The sequence below is a fragment of the Condylura cristata genome, unplaced genomic scaffold, assembly GCF_000260355.1.
Source record: "Condylura cristata isolate star-nosed mole 26May11 unplaced genomic scaffold, ConCri1.0 scaffold00022, whole genome shotgun sequence".
NCBI classification, from domain to species: Eukaryota; Metazoa; Chordata; class Mammalia; order Eulipotyphla; family Talpidae; genus Condylura; species Condylura cristata.
This window is the reverse complement of record NW_004567123.1, coordinates 9,778,944-9,801,413: the sequence shown is the minus strand read 5'-3', so window position 1 is coordinate 9,801,413 and position 22,470 is coordinate 9,778,944. Positions and strand designations below refer to the sequence as shown.

Genomic DNA, 22,470 nt, shown 5'->3' with positions numbered 1-22,470 from the left:
ATAAAATCAAAAGGAAAGTCTTGGTTTTCTTATGTGGCTCCAGCATCACTAAATATAACATTTAGAAGTAATTTATCAACTGAAACCATTGAGTTTTCATGTGCCACTGTGATTCTCAAAGCAAAGTGTTCTTATTTTTCCCCTTTGTTATTTTTATTAAACTGTAATGGAACTTTACAGGATTTCTATACTAGCTGTTTGTTAATTTTCTATGTTGAGCATTCATCGTACTATTAGACTTTGAACAATCAGAACACAAGAAGAGTAAACGCTATGGCTTCTGGAAGTACCTTCTTACAAATAAAATAAAAAATGACTCTCTGATCTAGGATTCAAAAGATAATTTATTAGTCTGAGAAGAGGAGTCACACACTGTACACAGTAATATGTTTTATTTTTTGTGCCTTTATCTTAAAAATATATTTAAACAAGAAACAAAGATAATATTGAATTTTCCCATAATTTTTGCTTTCTTATTTACAGTGTTACATTGTAAATAACATTCCACTATACACAAATTAAGGACTGTGCATTACTGTATGTTCTCTTTATAGTCTTTCATAATACAGAACATACAGCTCAGAGTTATGCAGTATTTAAGCTTAGAAAAGCTTGAGGAATAAGTACAGACTTTATATCAATACGACTATTATTTAAAAAGGTTCTGACCTTAATTTTTCTCTGCTAGTTTGTTTCACTGAAACCACTGTTTTTTTTTTGTTTTTTAAAGAAAAATGCCCCATATGAGGGATGAGAGCTACAGTTTAAGTTACCACAGGATACACTTAAACTGGTTAACAAATAAAACACTTTATTACATATTACTGTTATTATATGGAGCACTACCACTGTCAAATCATTGAAACAAGTAGATTTTCTCTTCATTTCAGACACATGACATCAAAGACAGTTGGTAATTCTTTATGAAATCAAAAATTTTTCCTGCAACTCTTTAGGTTTTACTTGTAAACAATTAAAGCACACATTTTGTAATATGATTTAATCATTCCCGGTCTTAGGTCATATAGTAAGAAGGGGTTTCTATTTCATCAAAGGGAAGCAAGCACATACACACACACACACACACACGCACACACACGCACACACTCTCAGTCCCACTCACCTGCCAAAGTCCCGCACACCACTAAGTGCCATCTACAGCAGCACTAGTGGTGCAAGCAGTGCTGAAGGCTACAACAGGAATTATAAAATGAGGAAGATAAAATACCCAACTTCGGCTAAAAGCTCCCCAATGCTCAGGTTCTGAATGCCGCTCAGGTGCTTCAGACTCAGCCTGAAGTGTCAATTCACTGGGCTCTCCAGGCGGCAAACTCCACCTTCAATTGCCACGGACTGTCCTGCCACTGCACCGGGTGGGAGTCTTGAAATGTGAGTCTGCAGAGAGGGAGGCAGAGAACATTAGGAGTACCAACTGCACCTTCCTATGTATGACAAATGAGGAGAAAGTACCAGAATTTCAGATTGTCTTTGCTTTTGAACATGTATAGATTGTGATATTGGTAACCCTTAGCTGCCAAGAGTCCTGCTCCTTCAAATCTCTTGGGGGTAACTCTAAGACTTAACCCCTACACCACCAGGGAGGCCCAATGATAATATCAGATATAATAAGCATATTCCAGTTCTCTGAAAACTATAATTTGTATACACACACACACATATATATTCCTCTAAAAGTCAAACCTATTCATGTTTATACACCAATTTATTCTTTTAAATATCTTAATAGCTCATAAAAACTCGATTATTTCAACAATTAAAAGTGAAGCAAAAATAATTAAAAAAAAAGAGCATACAAAATAAGGTGAGACAGGAGAGAGGTTAACACACAAAATCTACTCTGAGTTCTTTCTTTGACCACGCTAGAGGCACACTACTGCTCTGCCTTGTCACCATTAAGCAGATAGGTGGTTCATCTAGTGGACAGGATCCTAATAAACCAGCTGTCAAGAAGAGGAAAATGTTCTTGCCATGAGGCGAGGAGGCATTTCACTCAAAGGACTTCATACATAGTAGGAATGAGGAGCAGTGAAAATACCAACTGTACAACAAGGAGTTCAACAAGGGGTGAGTGTTACAACATTACTCCAGGGAGGCTAGTGTTCCATAAGGGATCAGGGTGTCATCAGCCATAGATTCCTTCTTTGTTTTTGAAGGTCTGGCTTAATCCAAAAGTAGATAAATATTGAGAATTTCTAAGTTGACAGGTTTCTGCATATCCTTCAGGCAATCCTCTCTAATTCTGTTTCTTTAAACAAGTTTTTCCTAAGGACTGACTGAGGATGAATTCAAGCCCTAGCATGAAGACATTAAATTTAGCTGGTGAGGTGGCCAAGGGTGGAACCGACAAGCTTAGGGTAGAACCGACATCCTCTCATGCAATCAAACATGACATAAGCATATGTTTTAGATAGAGAACAAATAAACTACTTGATGTACAGTCTGAGTACTGAAGCAACAGTCTACATGTGTCCTATTGGTAAAGCTGACATAAGTCAATAATCTGTAAATAATTAGCCAATGTCCTCTGGATACTTAATTTTTCTGTATAGAAGATAAAAAGTAACCTCTATAACCTATAATCCCAGTTCCACTGACTCTTGGGTGGACATTGGATGGGCAGTCTCTGTGGTATTTCCTGAAAGGCAAGTATAACAGAGTTTACCCTATAGGCTATACTTCTGGAAACCAATCCTCAAATGTCTGCCAAACTTGGGTCTGACCATATGGACATCATATCTGAGAAGATCATAGTAAAACAAACTGTGGATCTGTGTGTGTGTGTGTGTGTGTGTGTGTGTATGAAGCTTCATTAAGTTTGAGGGAACCGCTAAAAGAGGACTACTAAATAGTAGTAGTATTCTGCTACCCTGTAACCCTGTCACATCAGAGACAAAAAGCTCAAATCCCACCATATTTAAGGACTTATCTGATAGCATGACTTTTACCTTTTTAGAAATTCATAACATGAGGAGAAAGAGAATTTTTCCTCAGGCAACATTCATTATCTTTATGCACACACACATATGTATGCATGTGTGCAATATATATGCATATGTGTATATATATGTATGTATGTATATATATATATATTTTTTTTTTTGCTGCAGCATTCTTCATTTTGTACACTTTTTCCATCTTGGTTGAATCATCATGGACTTCCCACCACCAATGTGAAAATAGCATATATTAAAAAAAAACTAACAACAACAAATGTTGGCAAGGATGTGGAGAAAAAGAAACTCTCCTACACTGCTGCACTGCTGGTGAGAATGAAAAGTGGTCCAACCACTATGGAAAGCTGTTTGGAGATTCTCAAACTGCTAAAAATGGAGCTTCCATATAATCTAGCAATTCTACTCATAGCTATCTACCCAAAGGGCACAAAAACATTAATTCAAAAGGACACCAGCACCCCATGCTTATTGCTGCATTATTTACAATAGGGAAATGTGGAATCCAACCCAAATGCCCCAAAGTAGATGACTGGATCAAGATGATGTGGTACATATACACAATGGAATATTACTCAGCAATCAAAAAGATAAACTCATGCTATTTACGGCAACATGGATGGAGCTAGAAGGGGTCATGCTTTTTGAAATAACCCAGAAAGAAAAAAGAAAAATACCAGATGGTTTCACTCCTAGTAGGAGTGTAAGGGATCAGGGAAAAAAAAGTAATTGTATAAAGTAAAAATAAAAATCAACTAACAACTATAAACTAGAGATATTCTTTGGGAGAGGAGAGCAGAATTGGATCAAAACTGGGGCAGGAAGAGCACACAGGACTAAAGTGATACCACATGGGTAAAGTGGTGGTGGGAAGTCTACAGTGATTACAACTTAGATGAAAATGTACAAAATGAAGAAAGATGTAAAATATATATATATATATATATATATATATATATATGCATGTATATATATAGTAAAAAAATCTAAATGAAAAAGATACTTGAGACAGTAGCAGCCCCTCAATTAATTTTGTTCTTCATAATTAAGTTATAGTCTTGTAGCTATGACAGAAATGAAGAATAAAGCAGAACTGCTAAAGAAAATTGTAGCAGTTCCTCAGAAAAACATCAAATTATCATATGATACAATAAATCTACTTCTGGAAAAGAATTGAAAGAAGGAACTCAAAAAGACATCATACATCCATGTTCACAGCAGTATTATTCACAAAAGCCAAAAAGTGAAAACAACCCCCAACAGCCTATCAATGGTCAAATAAACAAGATATAGTATATAAACACAATGGAATATCATTCAGCTTTAAAAAGGAATGACATTTGGACATAAGGTATAACACAGTTTAATGCTGAAGATATGCTAAGTGAAATAAACCAATCACAAAAGGACAATCTGGGCCCTCCCTAGTGGCACAACGGGTTAAAGCACAACACTACAAAGCTAGCCACAGCTACTTCAGCACAAGTTTGATCCCTAGTCAGGAAGGTGACCCATATGATATGGTGGATCTCTCTTGACCTGCCCGCTGCTCCCCTCTGTGGTGTACTTTGTCAAACTGCCTGTTCTGCTCCCCACTATGTCTCTTCTCTAGTTAATCCTCTCACCACCCCTGTACCTCTGGCCTGTACCCAGTTCATATGCATAAATAAATAAATCTTAAAAAAAAAAAAAGGACAAACTGTTTGATTCCTTATATGAGGTATTTGGTATTTAAATTCATAGAGACAGAAAGTAAATGGTGGTGCCAGGATGGAGAAAAAGCAGAAGTTGAAGGCACAGAATTTGCATGGGAAGATGAAAACTTCTAGACATCTATGGTAATGACTGTTGCCTAATAGAACGCAAATACTAAATAGCACTTAATTGTACTGTGATAAAATGGTAAATTTCATGTTATGTATATTTTCCACTATTAAAAGAATAAGGGAGAAATGGCAATTTCCTCCCTGGTCTAGAACAGCCCTTTGTTAGGTCATTTAGAGATGTGGTTAGTTAGGATGGATTCTTTACAGCAGTCCTCAGTGGAGAAACATTTACACCACTGGTTGTATTATTCACAGATAGGTTAGAAATTCCCAGCCAGGTTAGTTAAAATAGCTGTCATTAAGAGGGAAATTTACAGAAAAATATGTCCTCATGTTTTCCAGAGCTTCAAGAGAACCCAATGGGACATCTTGGTAGGCCTGATGGTTCATATCAGGGGCTACAGAGAATACACTGTTAGAAAAATCAAAGAGTTACTATATTTTTAAGCAAATGACCTGTAACTTAACCAGTGGCTTGTTGGTCTTAAAGCAACTGATTTCTTGATGGCCAAGAAAACACCCAGAACTTGAAAGAAGAAACTCCTGTTCCATCAAAGAGGGGACTTGCTAGCAATCCCTTGAGACTCACAGAAAATGCTGTCAGTCCAAACTTATCTCCCACACTATAATTCCAATCAATTTTCTGATAGAAGAACACCTAAATAAATGCAGTTAAACTACAAAGTGTCAAGGCATATTATGAGGGAGAAGAACAAAGGATTAGAAACTACGCCAATGGCTTTGAGATATTTATTGGCAGTACATGGAGTAAATGCTTCAAAGTTACACTGAGATTTGTATAAATTGAGCTGTTTACAGAAGACAGGATATGATACTGGAAAAACTAGTTAATATTAAACCTTCAGGATTATCCTTTATCTAAACCAACATCTAGGGAAGGTGTATTTTTTCAATTACAGTATACATTTGTATGACATTGTTGTTGAAATGTCAGTATTTCATGTTCACCTACATAGGTATTTCTCCAAAGAAGATGGCTAATTTGCCTCATACCAGAATTATCAAAGTCAAGAAATAGTAAAGTAGAGGTAAAGGAACCTTGGTACACTGTTGGTGTAGCCATTTTGGTAAACAATATGGAGGTTCCTCTTAAAAATTAAAAGTGGAACTACTATGTGATCTAGTAATCCCACTTCTGAGTATTTACCAAAGAACAGGAAAACACTAATTTAAAAAGATATCTGGATGCCTAAGTTCACTGCAGCACTATTTACAATAGCCAAGATATAGAAACAGTCCAAATGTCCAACAACCAGATCAGTGGATTAAGAAGATGTGGTATGGAATGTTAATGGACTACTACTTAGCCATAAAAGAGAAATCTTTGTTTTCAACAATATTGATGGACCCTGAGAGATGGACCTTGAGAGATTCATGCTAAATGAAGTATCGTAACTAGAAAGACAAATATCATATAATTTCATTTACTTGTGGGATATAAGGACAAGCAAAATCAATCAGGAAAACATTAAAAACAAAAACTCTTATACTGACAACAAAATGGTGGTTATCAGAGAATGGAGAGGGAATAGGTTGTGCATGGAAGGTAACTGGACATTTGGTGGTGGGTATAATGAGAAACATAGCTGACGAAGTGAAAAATTAAATCTGAAACCTATACTGTGATGTAAGTTAATGTTACTTCAAAAAAGAGAAAAATATATTTTTATATTTTTATTCATAAAAATGACCCACTGACTCAACAGAAAATAAGCATCTTGGTGTGAAAAGTTTAAGCCAAGATGCATTTGAAGCTTTCTGTAGAAGAATCAATGGCACATCAAATTACATTATAAGCAGTTGAAATTGAGTGTTTATCTCTAAAATTTCTCTAAGTGGGTTTGAATTTTTCCTGAGTTTAAAAATAGATGATTTTCTGCAATGAATTTGTACATCTCTTAAAATTGTAATAAAGTATTTTATATTGAGTAGCTAAAGACTGTACAGAGTCAAGAGTATTCTATTGCATAAAAATGAGTTATCTTTAAAAACACATCAGCAGCAATGCACTTTTAAAAAAATATTTATTTATTTATGCATACAGAACTGGAGTACAGGCCAGAGGTGCAGGGGTCATGAGAGACTTCACTGGAGACATAGTAGGGAGCAGAACAGGCTGACTGACAAAGTGTGCTGCTGAGGGGAGCAGTGGGCACGTCAGGAGGGGTCTGCATTGCCATGTGGGTCACCTCTGGGGCCAGGGATTGAACTCATGCTGAAGTGGCTTTAGCTTCTTAATGCTGCATTTACCTGCTGCGCCACCAGGGAGGGCCCAGCAATTTATCAGAATTTGGAACTTATCCAATTTTATCACAATTTGGAACTAAACAGGTGAAAAAGGAACAGATTGATTATTTTGGGTTATCACCCTCTACTTTTTGTCACACAGTCCACTTATCTGCTTCTCACTTCACTGACAGTGAGTCTGTTCCAAGTTCCAGCTAAGAAGGCAACCATCAGGACCCCTAGATGGTGGTATCCACAGCTGCTGCCCAGCATCTACTGCCCTCCTGCAGTATCCCAGGTCTCTAGGAACTCACCTCCTCGGCTTGGGGATGAACTTTCCTCCAACCTGTTCATATCCTTCTCTAATTGTGGTTCTATGCTCTAATATCCTTTTCTGGTTCACTTTCAAGACAAGATTTTCTTGACAGGATCTTTCACTCAATCTAGAGGTTCAACTTCTAGCCCTCACTGCACCCCCACTAAGCATTTCTTGTCATGTATATAATTGTCTTAGCTTTGGTTTGTGTTTTTAGGTCTCTATAATTCAAAGTGCACTAAGGGAGGAACTTACCTTACACACCTCAGTATTACCTGCATCTGCCCAAGAGCTCGACACAGAAGACACACTTTGTAATGCTCACTTAATGAATAAGTGACTAAAATGCACACTTTGGGACTGTACCAGGTTTACATATACACAAAGATCTTCAAGTATTTTAACTAATATGACCAATAGTTTGGTTAAAAATTTAATCAAGGCCCTTCCTGGTGGCGCAGCGGGTTAAAGCACAGCACTGAGAAGCTAAAGTCACTTCCTCATGAATTCGATTCCCGCCTGTCCCGGAGGTGACCACATGGTGTGGCAGACCTCTCCTGACCCGCCCGCTGCTCCCCTCAGCAGTGTACTTCGTCAATCTGCCTGTTCTGCTCCCCGCTCTGTCTCTGGTGAAGCTTCTCACCACCCTGAGCCTCTGGCCTGTACCCCAGTTCTGTATACACAAATAAATAAATCTTTTAAAAAAAATTTAATCAAACTAGGTTGTCATATTGAAAATTCCTTTTAAAAATCGATTTTCAGGCCCTCCCTGGTGGCGCAGTGGGTTAAAGCACAGCACTAAGAAGCTGAAGCCACTTCCACATGAGTTCGATCCCCGCCTGCTCCGGAGAGGAGACCACATGGCGCGGCAGACCTCCCCTGACCCGCCCGCTGCTCCCCTCAGCAGTGTACTTCCTCGATCTGCCTGTTCTGCTCCACACCCTGTCTCTGGTGAATTCTCTCACCCTCCGCATCTCTGGCCTGTACCCCAGTCCTATACGAATAAATAAATTAAAAAAAATCGATTTTCAAGTAAAAAGTGATTAAATTGTGCTGCTAGATGAGAAATAAATTCTAATAGCTCTACTACAGTGGAATCCAATGACCTTGTATTTAAATCTACTGCTTTCCTGCTAATTCCCTGAGTGTTACAGACAGACCCCTAAAAGTTAACATCCCAGAAAAACTATCAACTTAAAGATTAAACTTAACTGACTAGTCAAAGCTAATTTTCTTAGGACTATATCCCTTTATAAAACCAATGCATGGTATAAGAACAGTTAGCCTCAAGATTTGAAAATGAGAAAATTAAATAAAAAATTAATGTAGAAATCTAGATACTTGATGCCCTAATCATGATCTAAGAGCAGCTAAGACTATCTCGCCTAGCCTCTCATTCTTACTCATGTCTTTAAATCTTTTAAAGCCACCTTAATAACTGCTCCTTTGTGGTTTCTAGGAAAACTTCAAACACATAATTTAATTTAGAAAGTCTCAAAGCCTTTATTTAGTGGTTATATTTTAATCTAGCCTTCCACTCTTAGGAGAGTTGCTTGAGATCCTCCACAAGAATGAGGGGAAGAGTCTCTTAAACAACAATTATTCTCCTTTGGTGGGGTCAGGAATATAAAATATAGATAGACACAGTCCAAAAAAAGCTCTTGAGAGTATTTTTTTTCATGGGCTTGATAATTCTGAAAGTTTGGTTTTCTACTTTGAAAAAACAACTTGAAGTATGATACTATATTCAAAGTAATACAAGCATCTACAAATAGAACAAATGACAATGGCAAAACATTGTGCCATAGAAACTTAAGAAATAGCAATCCAACATAGAGAGAGAGACTTTTCATCAGGCAGTGACCAACAAAGTACACAGCACATACAACATACATCCAATGCTAAAATCACCCTGCAGTGGCAGTTAGTCATCAATGGCTCAGTGCATGGGCTGCAGAATCAGAATACATTGGGCTCCAGGCCATTTCCTCTTCTTCCTGCACTACTGAGCTATATTTTCTAGTCTCCTTAGCAGTTAGGTGCCCACTGAAACTATCCTAATAGACTAAAATGGAATGAGCCATTGCTGGCAGAAAATCTCATGTTCATTCTCCTTGTTCGTTGTTGACTTTAAGGCCTATATGGTGTAAGGAGTGTGGGACCTTGGCTCACAAGTTGGAGGTGTGACATCTACCAATCAGAAACCCCCCAAATTTGGGTTTTTACTTGGATAAGTATGAAGTATTATCTAAATATGAAGTAAGGTTCAAAAACAACTTGCTTAACATGCAATACAGGTCAATCGCCTTTTCAGTACATGTAATGCTGTTGGGGTCACAAGTACAGCCATATGAAATGATTAGGAAACCATTAATAAAAAGCACATGCCCATGCACTATAAAGGTACATTAATCCAGTGTGTTTATACCACCAAGCAATTAAATTAGGCAGATACTGAGTGTGTGCTGTAACTTAACTCAATTGTATCACTATCCTACTTGGCAATTTCAGGAACTGAGGACAAATGATCAAATACTAAAACAAAATATGCTCCCATTGCTCTTATTACTTATGAAATTTTGGGGAGCTTTGAGTCAGGGACCATGGAGGAATATCAAATATATATTTCTTATTGTAAGTCACATTATCAAAAACACCCAACCACAAATGTTAGGGAAAATCAAGAAAGGGAGAGGATGGATGTGGATCAGAATTGAGACTTCCCAGAGGTCATGACATTGGAAAGCAAATGGTACTGAAGGACAATGGGATACAAAAATGAGGTGTTGGGTCTGAGTAAGGGAGAACTTACAAATTTGTTTGGTTTATGGGCCAGGCAGCATTTTCAACTTCTTAAAAGTAAAATATTTTAAAATGAGGAAGTTATAGACAAGCATCTTGAGTTCTAGTTTTTCTTGAGAAACCTGGCAAACACTGTATTTCCTTACCATAGTGAAGTAGCAGCTACCTTCTTTAGCGGGGCAGTTCTGGCAAGAATATTCTATGGGTGGGGCTTTGTCCTTCCTTTAGTGTGTGCTCAAAAAACAGCCAACATCTATCATCCTCTTTTAGTGGCACCAATGGTTCAGTGACCCTTTGAGCTCAGATGGTGGCAGTCAATCCTTGCATTATAAAATAGTTTTGGTAATCATTGTCTAGACCAATTATTTCATGAAGAGTTACAAAATGGGTAGCTTCCTAATTTGACTTTCTCATTGTATTAACTATTTCATATTCTGAAATAGTTCATATAAGAAAGAAAGGATAAATACTTGACTCCATTGCTTTCTTTTCAGTGTTCAAATTAATAATCTCCAAAAGCAGTCAACTATCCCCTTCACCCCAACATTTTTTTTATTGCAATGTTGAGAAAGCAATTTTGTTGAATGAAAGAAGGTAAGAGATTAAATAGGAAGCATAGTATGAGAGGGAAAAAAGTTATGGAAAAATAAGGTACAGTGTTACTTCTTCATTCATACCAGTCAAAGGCCAATTTCTCTATGCTTAAAAAAAAGCATAAAAGAGAACAAATAAAAGAATTCTAAGGGTCAATTTTAAACCTTCAATGTAAAAGAAACTGTGTATCTGATTGGACTGATTGCTAGAGCTGCTCTGAATAACTATCACATGCAGATTCATCTGTTTTAAGTAAAACATAGTACCTTAAGAGGAGTTAATTCTCTTTTGATCAACATAAATACTGCTGTCAATTAATATAGTAAAATTTGTTTAAGATTTATTTGATTACTTAGCAATGATATTTTGATGTTAGGATAGTGATTTGAATCTGCTAGGGCTTCTATAACAAAATACCTAGGGTTAGGTGGCCTAAATAGCAGACATTTATTTTCTCACAGTTCCCGAAGTTTTAAGTCCAAGGTCCAGATTATCAGTAGGGTTAGCTTCTTTAGCAAGCTCTCTTTTCGGCTTAGATTTGGTCATCTTTTCATTGCAGGTGTCATACCCTTTGATTTGTGTGAGCACATCCCTGGTGTCTCTTCTTACAAGAACATTGGTTTCATGGATTACAACCTCATTTAATCAAAATCACCACACTAAAGACTTTCAAGCCACACTGTATGAGTTTGGCCATCACAATATGAATTGGGTGGAGGTGATGGGGTGGTGGTGCATAATTCAGTCCAAAATAGACACACCTTAAAGTGACAGTGAAATGAAACAATTTTCCACTTTCTGGTCTTGATTAGTTTTGCAAGTGAATTCTCCTGGTCTTCCCTTTGCTAATTCTTCTCCTCTAATTGCCTCCTGGCTGTTGTTCCACTACACAGCATTCCTGCTTATAGGACGTGTACATATAATCTATTTTATTACTTTTGTTTTTTTAAAGATTAATTTGTGTGTACAAGAACTGGGGTGTAGGCCAGAGGTGGGGTTCAGGGTAAGGAGTGAGAGGATTCACCAGAGACAGAGTGGGGAACAGAACAGGAGGATTCACTGAAATACAGAGCTCGGGGGAGCAGTGGACAAGACATGAGAGGTCTGCTCTGCCATGGGGGTCAACTCTGGCCTGAGATCTAACTTGTCCTGTAGGGGCTGGTGACAGCTTGATAGTGCTGGATCTTTAACCCCTGAGCCACCAGGGAGGCCCCTATTTTACTCTTTTAACTTACTTGTTATTTGTCTCCCCCACTGGGACATAAGTTCTATGAAGACAGGGAATTTTATGTGCCTGAATTTAGCTCACAACTTTAAAAAAATAACCTGAGATATGGTGGAGTTTCATTATATTTGTTAAGTTAATAAAGGGCTGTTTTTGTTTTGTTTTCAGCAGATGGGAGTTAGATTCTTTTTCTCACACTGTTGTTTATTTTGTACAATAGTTGATTGCTCGTGTGTAGTCCCCATAAATCTCTATTCCCACATCACCCACAGTCCCTTGTGGATCTTCCCTCCTAAGGATTTTTTATGAGTGTTGGGAAATAAAAGAGAACATGCTACAATTTAAACATTGCATATATCTTAATTCTATATTTTATAGTTTGCAATTTTTAAAAACTTTTCTCAGATTTGAATAAACAACCAAAATGATATCAAGCTGTGAAATTTAAAACTCTGAAAATAAAATCCCACATATTTCTCAAGCCTCTCATAGCATGATCTGATATTGTCTGTTCATCTTACATAACAATTACCCTTTAGCATTGTATTATCTTCTTTCATGTAGACCATCGAGATATGAGCAACTTAGTGGTTAGTGTGGGCTGTGTGCCTTATATATGTGTTGTGTTATGCTGCATTAATTTAATTTTGACAGGAATGGGGGAAATATTAGAGCAATCTTGTTTATATGAACGTTTTTCCCTCAGAAAAGCAAAATTCCAACCTAATGAAACATGTGCACCTCCCTCCCACTTAATTAGACAACATTATCACGAACATCTGAAAACAAAGATAATCCCTTTCCCTACCAGTTTCCTTCTCCTATTAATTCTACCTAATTTTTCAAATTGTTGACTCCTAGGTAACATATTTTTGCATCTAAAAGGGCCACAAAATTTCTTAATGTGCAATAAATATGTATGTTTTGTGGAATAGAGAGTTATTTGGCTACGAGTTAAGCTTGTCACGCTGCTACTTGGGACACATGAATTTGTTACTGTGAGGTGGTACTGTTGGCTGAGCACACTTGATGTGATGATAATAGTAACTCTCTGCTTTATTTTACTGGCACAAATGTGACAGACCTTAAATGACTAAGTGTGTCTGGTTGGTTTTTATTGCTTTGCTTCTATAATGGGCTTTTTTCCCCCCTTAATGAGTTGAGCCAGAAGACAACTCCCATCCCCATGTTTCTGTGCCCTCAAGTTCCCTACCCATTACTTTCAAGAGCTGTCTTTCAAGGAGATACTTCTTGTGAGTAAGTATATTCTGAGCATTCTTTGTGTGTGGCATTAAACCTTGGAATGTAGTTTACTGCTCTAAAAATACTTTGGTCTTCAGACTTCATCCTGAAAGCAGATGTACTCAACTAGTTGACAGATTTTCTTGAACCTGCTTAATATAGTCCAGAATAATGTGCATATTTTATACAATAAAAGCCTATTTAACTACAGGTCAAAATATCTGGTTCCCACTTGCTAAGTCTCTTTTTATAATTTAAGTCAGGCAAATACATGAAAGTCTCAGAGCTGTAAATGAGGACTATAGGCTAGAGAGTCTCTAATGTAGCCTCCCAAAGTGTTAACATTCTCTGGTGTTGACTTATTTAGCTTTAGTCTACATTGCTAATGACCCCCCCCCAAAAAAGTATTTTACTTCTATTTACTTCATACCCTGCTTATCTTAAGCAAAAGTAATAAAAAGGCCAGAAAATTTGAAGATTTTAATTTCTAAGTTCCACCTAAAAAATCAGAAATATCAACAGAATGAGGAATTAATGCCATGCATTAATCTTTTAACTGTAAGTCACCTCTACCCTGCTTTCTACATTTAAAAAAAGGATGTCATAAAAGATCCATTGACAAATGTGGACAAAACACAAAGACAGCATTATGGTAAGCTTCATTGTTAGTACTGAAACATGGATACGTAAAGCAAAAAGTTCTATTGTTCTCAAATATAAATATCATGTCCAAAGAGACTTAAAATAAGATTAAAATGCTGCCTGATGAGAACAGCATGTTGTTCCAGTCTCATAGTAAATTTTGTTACTTCTTTTAACATGCAGATGACACCATAATTTAGAGGCAATATCAGACAAAACTGCCTTCTATTTTTGCTTGAAAGTCTCATGAAGGCATACACATAAACATATCAAGCTCCACAGTATCTATTATACAACCACTTATATGTAGAATTATCATGTATAATTCATTTTGTAAGAGGTGATAAAAACTCTCCAGTTTTTAGCACATACGTATTCTGCACTTACTATGACAGAACAAAAGAATGAAACACACATGGATCTTGCTCTGAAGTAATTATTCCTTTGTAGGATGAAAAACAAGTTCCTTGTTAATTCTTAATAAATATACCCAGTCCCTATATGTTAATAATGCTTTAGATTCCACAGTACTTTTGTGTTGATAAGATCCCCTCAAGATAATCTTGTCAGGTACAAAGAGGTATATAGTATACCTATTTTTCAGATGAAAAAAGGAACAAGTTTCAGAATGGCTATGTGGTTTCCTTATAGTCATAGAGGAAGTGGAAAAACTGGGACCTGAATGAAAGCCTTTGGACTCCAAATTTAGGGCTCTTTTTACTCCCACAAAGCCTTACCATACAGGATTCTAAATCTAGCTCTGTTAAGAGACAATTTTCATTGAAGAAGGCTTATAATGAAGTATTATTTCAGGGTGAAGTAGGACTTGTTCAGAAAAGATATTGCCACGAATTTTACAAATAAATTTCAGCATGATTGTGGGATTCAATGAACTGGATGTGAGCCTTAACTGCTGTTGATGATCAGGTAGCCTTTGGACTAGGAAATCACTTTGGACTAGGAAATCACTTTTGTAGATAAAACTTCAATTCAATTTTATTGTGATTCTTTATAATTCTAAAAAAAATTTTTTTTGCATAGCTTAAAAATACCCTCTAATTTTTTCTCAAACAATGCCACATATCTAAATTTTCCTAGAATTCAAATTGTAAATTCTTAAAATAACCCTTTTAAGAATGAATTAAAACCTAGGACTTTTAATTATCTCCTCCTTAGACCCAGCCTAAAAACAACTGTGGTGTTCTTAGAGTTTTTTTATATACCTCTTGGAGACTCAATATATCAGAGTATCTAAGGCCCAGGAAGCTGGATTTGCAACCAATTTCCCTGACCTCAATCCTAAGGATTTTCATCTTCATCTCCAGAGGGACAAAGTCTTACCTTATGCTACCTTAAAAAGGTAGTCAGACACAAAGAAACTAATATTGTATCAAATTATATAGAAATATATCTGCTACTATAATGTTAATGGTGCATACTTAGGTTGTAAAGACCTTTTAAGCTTTAGGGTTTTTTTTTTTTAAGTCACTATTCTTTTTTAAATAAAGAATTTAGTTTTATATTAAAAGCTAATTTAAAAGAATAAATCATTATAAGTCATTCCAGGTGTTCTATACAATCACAGTTGTACTAAAAGAAAAAAATCAAAGTTGCAGAAACAGAAATATACCAAAATATTAATGTGGGGTAGCTTACTGTATTCCAGAAGGATTCAGTCAGGGTCAGGATTGATTTTTTTTTCTTCCTGTCACTTTCCTGCATTTTCTTAATTATATAGCAGAGTGATTTAGTGAGTGTTGAATGCAGTAACATAATCTATTGAGAAATTAATCTGTGTCTTTTTCTTACTGTCTTAGCCCCATTTTTGGAAGGTGTGAGCGTGTCTCCACTTCACTGCCTAGCATTTCTTAAAAAAGAATGAACAAATTATAATGTTCACATGGAACTCAGCAATAGCACCTGATCAAGTCAATCACCTTTTTTCTCCATGAAACACTTCTCTTGGATTCCAATCTACTACACACACCTGGTTCTCATCAACTTCACAGTTTCCTTTGTCGGTTTTTCTGCATCTCCCAACTAAAACACATGGGAGTTCCCCCAGGATTCAGGTCTCTCGTCCTCTGATTTAACTTCTGGTGATCTCATCGAGTCTTATAGTTTTAAAAAAAGTATTTATATGCTCAAACTCCCAAGTATAATATCTGCAGCTTAAGTCTCCTGATGACTAAATACCTGCAAGCTTGGGTTCTACAGTTCAGGATCTCTGGTCTGAATCTTAATTCTTCCTCCTTATAGCTTTTAGCTTATGGTAAGTAACTCAATATCTCAGATATTTCTTCTCAGAGGGGTTAATGGTGACAGGAGGTGCCGAGCTAAGAGGAAAGAAACTACTTAAGGCCAACAGACTGATATGCAGTTGCCCTCAATGACTGCACAGAAACTGGGGCCACTAGTTCCTCAATAAAGACAGCCCAGTGGCCTCTTTTTTGGGGAAGCTTTCAGATAATGTTTGTATCATAAAGAGTGAAACTACTATTTGTGTAATGGACCATTTCCTGAGAATTTTAGTTGTCTGTTAGTGAGAAATTTAGGAAAGGTAAAACCAACCAACACACTCTTTAAAGAAAGTTTTCATTGTCAAAATCATCTGCTTCTTGACTTCCTGACTTGCTGATCTGACCCACACAATGCCAAAATACTGCTAACGCATTTAGAACCTAATCTGAGTTCTGCTGGGCCACAGGAGGTGCTCTCTGACAAAAAGTAGCACTGGTCAAATATCAGGAAAATGTTGTGACCTTATTGCTTGACACCAGTCCTCTATTTTAGAGTTAGACATTTCTGCACATAATGGTTCAAACATTCTTCAATAAAGAAACCCGTGCATCTCTTTGAGCCTGCTCACCCCAAAGCACAATGAATACTTTCCATTCCAACTGCACCCAGAGCTAGTAAAGAGTACAGAAGCCTTTTTTTCTTTCACTCTAACCCTGAGACCTCAGTTTCTCTTGCTGGTTCTTATCCACCCCAACCACTATATGTTGGGGTACTCTAAGATTCAATATTGGACCACTTTTTCTTGGCTTCTTTTGTAGAAAAATGTCTGTGGCATGTTTTGAACAGATAGTGAAGTCTCTGGTTGCAATGGGAAAAGAGGGAAGAATAAAAACCCTCCAGACTTACTTTCTATTACAATTACTACTCTATATTTCCATGTAAAATAAGTGTATTTACTTATTACCTCAAATTCTTTCCCTCTGTTCTCTTTGAAATCATCTACAATCAAGTTTTTACCCTGAGTACTCCACTGAAGCCACTTTATTAAGTAAGCCATAACTACCTATGCTAAATCCAATGGTATGTCTTCAGACCCAATTTCACGGGATCACAAGTGCAGCCTCTGATACAGTTGATTACCTTCCCCTTGAAATAGTTTCCTTGGTTACTTCTGTTGTTGTTTCCTTAGTTTCTAAGACACTACACTCACCTGGTCATCCACAAACTCTGTGGCCATTTCCCAGTCTCCTTTGTGGTTCATCCTTATTCCCTCAACTTAAAAACACAGGAGTTCCTGAGGATCTTTTCTTCTGTCCATTAAGTTGCTTGGTGATTTCATTAGCCTGATAGTTTTAAGAGCACTTATATGATGAGGTCACCAAATGCATATGTCTGGTTTAACCCTCTCTCCATACACATATATCTAGTTACCTACTAGGCATTTCCATTTGATGCCTAGTAAGCAACTCAAACATAAATGTCTAAACTGAACTCTTTGTATTTTCCTTTAAGACTTTTTCCATCCCCCTCACCTTCTGTCTTGCCAGGTAAATGGCAACTCCATTCTTCTAAGTGCTTACACCAAAATATTGAGGTTATACTTACTTTCTCTATTTCCCTCATATCTCTATCCCATTCTTCAGCAAGTCCTATTGGCTTGATTTTAGACTACAGAAGTCAGTGCTTCTCACCACCTATATAGCTAGCACTCTAGTCTAGGACAGTTATTCTCTTCACTCATACATCTTCCATTCTGCTTTCAGCAGTTGCAGTTGCCTCTTTTAAAAAATTATATCAGTCACACCCTCTAGTCACTCCTATCTCAAGGAAAAGTCCAAATTTTGATAATAACTAATTAGAACCTGCAAGATCTGGTCCGCACAGAGACTGGCCCTCTGCTACCTGAGGGTCTTTGCACTTGCTGTTCTCGTGCTTGGAATGTTCTTGCCTTGCTCCCAAATGTCACCTTGTCCATGACATCTCATATTCCTAAAACCCTCCTAAAACCCTAAAGCCCTCCCAGGCTTCACATTTCTTTTTTTCACATATCACAAACACAGAGATACCTCGTGTAATGTTATCTTGCTTATTAACATGTAAGTCCAAAGTACACAAATTATTGACTTCTTTGTTCCCTAGTTGGTTCTTAGGAGAGTACCTGAATAAAGTAGGCACTCAATAATATTTTTTTAATAAACAATTCATTTAAAAAAATTCTAGCCTTGCAAGTAAAGTGAATTTTATTTAATAGCTAAAATCTCAAGGCCAAAGAATTAAGGCCTCCTTCCCAGTCAGTCATTATTAGCCACTGTAATAAATCTCTGAGCATGCCTCATACTGGTTAACTGAGGTTAAAAGAAATGTGGTTTTGTCATTTTTAATGGAGAAAATCTTTAAATTGTATTTATTTCTATTTTCCTCATATATAGTCTACTGAACAAAAACAGATATTGCTTTAAATACTATGTCTTCATATGTGTACATGTGGTTCTAGAAGTTTGTAGGAAATTTGGGATGCAAATATGTTTTATTCAGGGGCTACTGGGCTTATTATTAACTGCCTATTAAGAGTTTGTTTTGCCGAGATCTTTCATTTCTGTACTAAAATTACACATCATAAATATTTTTAATGTAGCAGTAGAGTTGACAGGGTCTAACTGTTCAAAGTTTTACCATAATATCCATAAAAGCTATCAAGGGAAGGAATCATTGCTTTACTCAGCTGTTACATGAAGCACATTTAAAGTACCATTAACTTTCTATCTCAGTGAAATAGAAAGCTATTTCCAAATACTTTGAGCATCTCCTAGTAGGACAAAGTGCTAATACAGCCCTCATCCTAAATTAAGTCTCTTTTTACCACCCCCCAACACTGCAGCAGACAGTGTTGTCCAAACAGTAGAGTATGGTGATGACAGCTGAAGAGCATAAAAGTAAATTGTCAGTACCTACCACTTATTGCAGCCAGAAGTATATGAAAGGAATGTAAATAGAGAGGATAACTCAACCGTATCCAAATGTCTCAATTAGTTATTACTAAAATGCTAAGTTTTCACAAATTTACAGCATTGTTTTACTTATAGGACATAAGAGTCATACATTGTAACTATCACAGAAGAATTTTAATCCTTAGGATTAGCTAGAATAGACAGCTCAAGAATAAGACATTACAAAAGACAGAAACCATTGTTTGAATGAATGGTATTAAACTGAAGATGTATTTTAGTGGACAGATTTTACTTAAGGGTCAAAATCTAAAATATGGATGAGTCTCAAATGCCGACAAGTATAAGAAGAATGTCAGAGTAGAGTTCCCAGGTCCCACAGACAGGATGACTACCACTTGCTTCCAACCAATTACTGCCATCAAATGGGTCCTACTGTTGCCAAATTTTGTGCTTTTATGGAATAAAACAAATGTGTAACTTTATGTTAAGTTTAAAATGTTTATGTCTCATACAAAATGGTCATCAATTTAGAATTTTTATGTAAAACTTTACAGTTTTTAATATACCTGATGTGATGATGAATGTAGCTTCTGATCTCAAATATCAAGATTACTATGAAGGAGGGACAATGGGGACATTATTTCAAACAATCACATGGGATCAAACTTCTATCCTAAACCTTAATATGTGTCTATGAAAGCCTAGAGGTGCTAGGCCCACTGCCATGTACATCTCCACTAAGCAACATGCATTGCAGGTGCAGTCCCTGTCACTCACCTACTTAATAAAGTGTAATAGAAGTTCTTATAACTTAAGATCAATGGATGATCGTGATAACAGTCATATAAATCAATACCTTGTTTTGAGTACAGAAGTTAACATGAAATTAGAATGACATAAGAGTAGGGGCTTTTGTTTTAAAATTAAACACATACGAGGCCTTTCATCATTTGTCCACTACTTTTCAATGGAAAAAGAAAACACATCCCGTAATCATTACTCACTCACTGTGACAATAACAATAAGGTCAATCATTCTCAAGGCACTTGCACTAGTTGTGTCCAGTAGGCAAACAGGCACATAAATGCCTTAGGAATATACACATTTGGCTAAAATGTTAGGTACTAGTGGTAAAAAGGTGTCATATTAATTCAGACCTGATGTACACTGATGTGTATATTTATAAAGAGTAGACAAATTTATGTTTCCATAACTTTTCACGTTGCTATTAAAAAGTTTATTCAGGCCCTCCCTGGAGGTGCAGCAGGTTAAAGCACAGCACTAAGACGCTAAAGCCACTTCTGCATGAGTTTGATCCCTGCCTGCCCTGGAGATGATCCACATGGTGCGGCAGACCTCTCCTGACCGCCTGCTGCTTCCCTCAGAAGTGTAATTCGGCAATCTGCCTGTTCTGCTCCCCACTGTCTCTGGTGAATCCTCTCACCACCCCTGCACCTCTGGCCTGTACCCCAGTTCTGTAAGCATAAATAAATAAATCTTAAAAAAAAAAAGTTTAGGCCCTCCCTGGTGGCACAGCGGGTTAAAGCATAGCACTAAGAAGCTTAAAGCCACTTCCGCATAAGTTCGATCCCCGCCTGCCCCGGAGGAGATCCACATGACGCAGCAGACCTCTCCTGACCTGTCTGCTGCTCCCCTCAGCAGTGTACTTCGTCCATCTGCCTGTTCTGCTCCCCACTCTGTCCCTGATGAACCCTCTCACCTTCCGCATCTCTGGCCTGTACCCCAGTTCTGTATAAATAAGTAAATAAATCTTTAAAAAAAAAAGTTTATTCTTTCCATTTCAAGGAGTGTCTATATGTCCACATAATAGACATATTTATCTTCATAAAGATCTAACCCTACACCATGATTAAAACGTGATTTATTTGTATAAATACAGTTAATACCTCTGAGAAGATTTATGCTTTTGCCAACCTTTCCAATTCCCCCTTGTTGTTTATTCTATTTATTGCTTTGGAACAATGTCAAATGATGGCATAAGATTAATTAGGCAAAAATAAAATTACCAACTATTGTTAAAAATAAACTTGAGGCTAAGGAAACTTTAAAATTTTATCTTTCACATATTCAATATTCTACAATTTTCTCTTGTTTGTCTAAAGGACTTCCTAAAACAGTTGACTTCCTGCCAAGGATCAGACTCCTTCAGTTATTGAGTATTATGGGGAGTAGGTTATCAAAAGCAGTGAAGAATTGATTTAGATGAAGGTCAAGTTGTATTTACATGGCTCTTGACAAATTTAAATATGGTCCAATAAATCCACCCAGTGACTGAAAGCCACTGTTCACTATCACAAAATTGGTCTCTTTTAAGATAGTCACAATCCAAATACCCATAGGTGTTCTATTGTCTAGTGTTTAGTGGAATCCAAGATCCTTTGTGTTCAAGGCTTACACTAGAGATAATCACTGACTAATAATTAGCAATACTTTTCCTTAAACTTAAGAGAAAAATTGTTTATGTATGTTTAACAGAAATGCTGAAGGAAAATCTTAGCTTTCATAAAAAAAAATAAAAACACAAAAAACACAAGTCTGTGATACAGTCAAGGTGCTAGAATTCTATGCAGACAACTTTTTGGAAGGGCACCATGAGGAATATATTGGTCTGAAATTCATGTTTATGGGGCAGGGGTTCATTATTATAGCTGCTGTTATTGTTTTTTTTCTACTACTGGGATTTCAGACTTCACATAGCAGTTAGCTGGGTTATATGTACAAATTTTGTCAAATGTAATAATCACTACCACCTCCACCAAGAGGGTTGGGTGAAAATTCAGAAACTTGTTCTTAACATATTGAATAGAAAGGCTACTTCTTGGAGCACAATTACAGTATAAATAAGACTGTAGAGCAGTGGGTTATAGTGCGATGTGATGTGATGTGATGTGATGTGATGTGATGTGATGTGATGTGATGTGATGTGATGTGATGTGATGTGATGTGATGTGAGTGATGTGAAGACCTAAGAGATTCCCCACAACTTCTACCATTACCAGCTTCTTCCCACCACTATCATAATTACTATAGGATCTATTACCTGTAATTTTCAGTTATATTTAAATAACTTTTGGAATTCTATGAAAATATCAGTAGTATTCCTTAAAGATAAGGAAACCAGATAAGTTACAGTTATAACTTCTCTCAGACTATAAAACAAGAGCTCCGTTATCAAAATTCAAGCCTGACTAACTCCATAGCCATTCTCTTAATCATTATACCACACTGACTCTTTGTAGATGGGAATGCTAATACCTATTATAGGCTTAAAATATAGAGATTTGATCAACACACAAAAGTCAGAGGCTTTCCTATCACAAACAACCAATCAGAAGAAGCAGAAATTAAAAAAAAAATCCCCTTTTCAATTAAAACAAAAAGAATCAAATACCTG

The 22,470-nt window shown here is 36.7% G+C and overlaps 1 protein-coding gene across 3 annotated transcripts in view; it reads right to left on the bottom strand.

Moving 5' to 3' along the window:
- Nucleotides 1-327: 327 nt before the first annotated feature.
- Nucleotides 328-22,470, bottom strand: part of TASP1 (taspase, threonine aspartase, 1) — a 199,315-nt gene continuing 177,172 nt past the window's right edge. For 2 of the 3 annotated variants that reach the window (XM_012728473.1, XM_012728472.1), the window contains exon 14: nucleotides 795-1,395. In XM_012728473.1, the coding sequence (XP_012583927.1) occupies nucleotides 1,303-1,395 (93 nt within the window). In that variant the 3' untranslated portion in view covers nucleotides 795-1,302. Of the gene's footprint in view, nucleotides 1,396-22,470 lie in introns of all 3 variants that reach the window. The other variant, XM_004687161.1, reaches the window with a different exon arrangement.